Source organism: Habropoda laboriosa, unplaced genomic scaffold (assembly GCF_001263275.1).
Source record: "Habropoda laboriosa isolate 0110345459 unplaced genomic scaffold, ASM126327v1 scaffold80, whole genome shotgun sequence".
In the NCBI taxonomy this organism is placed as follows: Eukaryota; Metazoa; Arthropoda; class Insecta; order Hymenoptera; family Apidae; genus Habropoda; species Habropoda laboriosa.
This window is the reverse complement of record NW_017100193.1, coordinates 464,824-470,804: the sequence shown is the minus strand read 5'-3', so window position 1 is coordinate 470,804 and position 5,981 is coordinate 464,824. Positions and strand designations below refer to the sequence as shown.

The window sequence follows — 5,981 nt, the reverse complement described above, 5'->3', positions numbered from 1 at the left end:
CGATCCAGTTACGAGGGAGAAAGTGGGACTAGGGTTCGGGTAATTGTGAAATTCGCACGCAGAATGGGATCCTGTCTGGATGCCCCGGGCTTCTGGCCTCGAGAAATCTTTCTCGAGTGACCGGTCAGTTAGTCAGTGGACCCGCAAGTGTAGCAACCGTTCCATAACTCGTGGCCAGTTTGAGAATTAGAAGGGCGCCACGATTCGTTCGCGGGATTCTAATTCAGTCAGACCTCGAGTGGAACCATGCTTCCAAGTATGCACGTAGGTTTACTTCGAATTATATCTCGCGTATCGTATATGAAAGGACACCCTGTATATTGTTCGTGATAACGGTAACGAACGGTAGATATTCGAACAAGGAGAAAATTGGAACGAACGAGGAGGTCTTGAACTCCGACCTATTGATCGGAGGTCAGAACTTTCGCCGATGGAAGAACCGCAAGCTCTCCGTAGGCCGTCGAGAAAAGATAATGCGCGTCGCGGTTGTAATACCGGAAGTCTCCGCGTAGAGACACTGGAGAGAGGAAAGTATCGACGCGTAAATTAGATACGCGTATCTCCTTCGAAAAATTCGCTCCTGCCTTTCCCAACTGTCGTTCCATCCTCTTTTATCTCGGATCATTCATCCTCGTCTCCTTTCTCCGGTGGAAGACCGGAAGGAAGGTGAGCGGGAGTCGCGGCGGCGGCGAAAGGACGACTCACCCTGGAAAATGAAAGTCGATTCGGTGTGTAATTGCGTCGCGGCTTAGACGTGATTGCGTCGTTCTCCTGGAGACGAGGCATGATACTCCGTCGTCTGGAAAAAGCTAATAAGAGGAACGGACCGGAATGCAGACGCGAGGGAATCCAGGATCCTAATTGTTTCGCTCCTATAGCGGACTTAAGCGTGATTGAAAGCAGTCTACCACCGTTAATGACCGTGGATCACGTTACACTTTCTCGAATTCGTCTTCGGATTCGACGAATTAGAAAGGAATAATCGATCGATCGATCGATCAGCGAGGAGAGACACCATAAACCGATAGGCGCCGCGGCCGTTCATTTTTAACCCAGATACGCCCGATGGTGACGCGTTCTCCCTGAACATTTTTCGCCCCGCTCGGCGTGTCGAGTTTTCTGCAATTGGTCGCGCTTTAGCGTTATAATTGTGCAACACAGGCTCGCGGTTATGTAAATCGAGACTCCGCGAGTCGATTTTCCAGAGATCCTACTTTGCATCGATGACCGACGGCCGTACTTATCAGCGAAAGCCCATCCCCTCTCCGTGTATTTCTTCACGAATGATTCGTACCGTGACGATTGACATATTAAACGGAAAAACAGAGAAAAGAAAGAGAAAAAAATCATTTGTTCGGTAAGAATCGGAACTGGAAAGGATGTAATCGACGACCGGTTTTTCGAGTGAACCGTATATATGTTTTTTTTAATTCCGTGGTCGTAATAGAAGAGGAAATAGGAAAAGGAGATTGGTCGACGACGGAGCTGGGCGTTTCCTGAGACGCAGCGTCGCGTCGCGTCGTTTCGAATGTAAAACCTGACCACGCGATTTTCGGTGAAAGTGAAAACAATTCGGCGAACAGGGTCCCGGGACATTGGTGAAACGGAACTTCACTTCCATTCCTGGCTAGACAAACTCGATTCGAACCGTCACGCAACCCTCCCCTCTCGCTACGTACGCTCTTGGATCGTAGATAAGACACGGGCAAGGTTTCGCCGTTTCAGGGTCGAAATCAACTTTACGACGCTCGTGTATGGTTGTAAATACACGCTGTTCGATCATGTAACAACGCGTTGAGAAATATTCATCTCTTACCGGTGAAAGTTTCGGAGATACGGTACGTGTTTCGGACGAATCTTCGGACTTTGTCGAACGCGACGAGACAGTCTTCGTTGCGTAACGGATTTTCTTTTCTCTTTCTTTTCATTTATCAACGTTCAACGACGTGTCCTGCATATGCATGTGTGAAAGGGTTAACGAGTGTACACGTAACGTTGTTTTATTTGAAAACAATTACATTTCTGATATTCACACACGAGCCACAGGACAGTGAACATGTTAATGATTCACAAACCTCGCGGTGCATACATGGTAGAGAAGAAAAGCGTTCGTTCACCCTATATGGATTCACGGATGCAAGTGCTCGTGAGAACGATTGCGAAACTCGTGAAGCGCGAAACAGCGACAGACACGCGTGTCGCTTTGGTTCGCGCGGATTCGAAGCGTGTGCGGCATTGTGACCGGCGGAGGTTTTTCGCGTGGGCCAGGGGGAAAGTGAGTCGCGGAAGGAAACGGGTGAAAAACAAGCGTCGATTTTGCCCGCGAAAGAGCACTCGCGCGACCTTTTTTCGCCGAACGATATCGATCTGTCCTCGGTTTTGTAACAGAGCACGTTTGTTCCCGAGGAGTTTTTCCGAGGTTGCGGCAAGCTGTTGCACCGCGCGCCTAGATTTTATCGCCGGTTCACCGAGGACCGAGACAATGCTGCCTTTCATCGGCAAATTACGGCTAATACAATTATCTAACAGGTATTTAAGGCTCGATCTCCGGGACTTGATCCTCGTCACGAGGCTCTCGACGAGTTGTTTGTAAAAGGAAAGCTGTCTCAATGATCGGCGTTCCCTAGTTTCCTTTAAGAATAATTCTCTGTGGACCTTATAAGAGTGAGGTCGTTGTGAAATTTCGTTGTAGTTGAAGCTGTAATATACAGGAATGCTTTCCCTGTCTCTCTGTATCCAGACCAATTTCGATCGATCTCGAACGGAACTAGCCGATCGTTAGAAATTCCCGCATTCGCTCTTAGCATTCTTCAAGGTAGCTCCACCGAAGATTCGTACGGGAGTCCTCGTCCACGAGATCAGCATCAAAGAGCCGCCTATAAACGGGCTTCCTCTGCCGATTTCGCACCGTACGTACGACAATTTGACTAATTGCAACCCTAAAGGCAGTTCTCGAACCGTTTCTCTTCTCGTACGATTTCTCTGTACAGGCAACAATTGAGCATCGTTGGTATACCGTCGACCTCGAATTTGATTGGAGGTTGGAACGAAAGCGTACAGCGTTCTCGTTCTCGTTCTTGTCCGCGTACCGTAATCGATGCCGCGTTGCATCACTTTCGCCGGAATCCTCGCAAAAAGAGGCACCGTGGCGTAACTTGAAGCGGTGGGTAACTGCACCGCCTCGTAGGAGGCTTCAGTCTCGTACAGGGGCTCGAAGGCCGAGGCTAACACCAGATTGAAGCCTAGAACTGACCCTTCGATACCATCTTCTAACCCTTTATCGAAGTCGGTATACTCCTGACCAAGTACGATGTCACCACCTCTCGGGATCTTATGGCCTATGCTCTGAAACGTATCACAGCACCTTGTTTTTTCTTTTCACCTGCACTCTACATCAAGGTTAGGTGAATACTATTGATTATTCGTAAAAAATGCTAATTCGTTTACCTGTTCCGACTGACCTTGGGCCCAGACGTGTCCGTTGACCCAAAGGCCGTAACGACCAGCCTGGTTCTCCCAGCTGAGGCAGAAATGGTACCAGCGGTTCTCGTGAATCTCACTAGGTGACGCGAGCACTTCTCTTCCTCCTATCTCGAGATGGATGCTCTTCCCCCGTGGCGAAATCCAAGATCTCACCAAACGCTCGCGTTCGTTTTCTATCGAGAGGATACGGGGCACGGATAAGTTATTGGCGCTCTTTCTTTCCAGCGTAAAAGTTGGCAAAGTAGGTGAACGAAAAGCAAACCGGCCGGCCGGCACGAGCCACTGATTTTCTCAACGGTGAAAATCCTTTTCGTGATCATACGTATACTTTCTTGTTTGCATAAAGAAGACACGCACAGGTGAAACGGCATACTTACTTGTGTACGAGAATATCGGATGTAGATGAGTGAGATCGTTCGACTTCATCCATAGACAAAAGGTGAACTGGTTGAATTCTGGCACCGGTAGCTCCCATCTAAGGAACTGGAAACGCTCCAATTTCGGTTAACGAACTTTTACATTCCTTTGCGGACGATTTCACGCAATCGTCGACGTAGTAAATGTACTAAACTAAGGAGGGAGAGCGGCTAGTAGACGACTGTTAAGGGTAATTCTAGAGACGTTCACTGCCAAGTCTAGCGTCGTTATCTAAGGGTTCTCTCACCTGAATATATCCCTTCTGGGTGAGATCCACCTTGTGCATAGGTGTCTCTCCGGAGCTGTGAAATATCAGCAAACCAAGAAGAAAGAAACGAAACGGGACGAAGGCCATTTCTCGATTCGTTCATCCCCTTTCTTCACCTCCAACTGTCACCAAGATACTCTCGTGGGAGGGTGAATTTTCTCTTGTACCAGGCGTTTGGTTCTTCGTCAACTACTTTCAGATGGAAGGACCATTTCTCGCGAATAATCCGGCTGGTCGAACCTCGAGGAGGAGAAACGTTGCAGGTGTGGCGAACAGTCGGCGCGAGTAAACAACACTAAGCACAGCCTGGCGAGCACGGCCCCACGGGCACGTTGGTTGGCGAAGAGGGAGGGACCATACCTCTGATGCCACTCGGCGAACTCTGCTTCCAAGGAACCAGCCCTCCCAAACTCTTCAACTGCTGATTGCAACCCTTCTCGAGGGTGTCTCAACTTTCTCACAATATACTCGTTCCTCTATACATATAATAATATATTGGCTGCTCCTTAGGTTTAGTACTTTTTGAAGATTGTATAACCGTTACTTAATTTGACGCGGTGTATAGAAGTAGCGTTAGATAATGAGAGCTGTTTCAAAATTTCAGCTCGCGGGATACGGCGATGGAAACAAGGATATTTACAGCGAGAGGCAACTTTCGAAATCGCGACAGCCTTCTCTAATCGCGATGATAAAAACTTATTAGAACCTCGATCGGTCGAAACACGTTGCGAAAGTTGGTAGTTCCGTGAGAGGAGAAACAGAGACGAAAGATCCTCAAAATTTCATATACCGTATTATGTAATTTCTGGTTGCATCGCGGTCCGTTATCTGACATGGACCATCTGTCCCGTATCTTCTCCACAGTTTACGAATCGTAAAAACAGCGTGAAATGGCCGTTGACTCGGTTTACCACGGACCTTGGATAAAAATAAAACGAAATCACGGGGCCCGTCTTCTCGATGTATATCATTTTCACTGCCACGCACCGCGACGAACCACGTTTTCCTTTTCTGTTGTGCGTTTTCTCTTCATTCCTGGTACGTTACCACAGATATGCACATAACCTATACGTGCTGATACCGTTTAAGCGTTCGTTTACCTACGTATTTGTAAAAACATGGAGAAAAAGACCTTCGTGCAATACATGTATATCTACATTCGTGATCGAGGTAGAAGCAAAAGAGTTAAAATGATGTTTCAGATGGAAACCGTTCTACCGATTACTTTACTTTTCCCTTCGGTATTACACAATTCACATGATAATCTGATTTCCCTAGCCTTCCGGCATTTCTTTCAATAAAACAGATAATCCCGTTTTACTTGTTTCCCAATCTTCAATTTCAACCTGGCATTAACAAGCACATTTGTCTCTCTATCGATCATGTTTGCCGTTCTTACCATTTCAGACGGCGAAGAACTCGACTTCCGGGAGCAGCGGCTACTACGTCGGCGGAAGCAGCACCCTGCCACGCGGAGGACAGCTGATGAGAGCGTACAGTCCAGCGGCGTCGTCTGTGGTCGGAGGGCCGAACTCGACACCGACGCAGGCTAAACCTCTCGCCACTCCAGGTACACGAATTACCGCGAAAATCACGCTCGAATGCGTAAACGAGACGATGAAGATAAGTAAGTCCGGGGGGAAATGGATTGATTCGCGTCGTTTCGGGAATCGGTGGAACGACTCCCGCGCGTATTGGTTGCTTCCACGCCTGTATTTTGTCACCTGTCTCTCCCCATGCTTGTGCCGCCATGTCTCCTCCCGTAGCTTCGACCACGGAGAACGCATATATGTACGATCGCCTCGAGATCGAG

At 48.2% G+C, this 5,981-nt stretch overlaps 1 protein-coding gene across 1 annotated transcript in view; it reads left to right on the top strand.

Annotated features, from left to right (window-relative positions):
• The window catches only part of LOC108570136, a 53,729-nt gene that overhangs the window by 30,586 nt on the left and 17,162 nt on the right, over positions 1 to 5,981 (top strand). Inside the window, exon 9 of the mRNA XM_017931926.1 lies at positions 5,576 to 5,733. Within this exon, the coding sequence (XP_017787415.1) occupies positions 5,576 to 5,733 (158 nt within the window). The remainder of the gene's footprint in view (positions 1 to 5,575; positions 5,734 to 5,981) is intronic.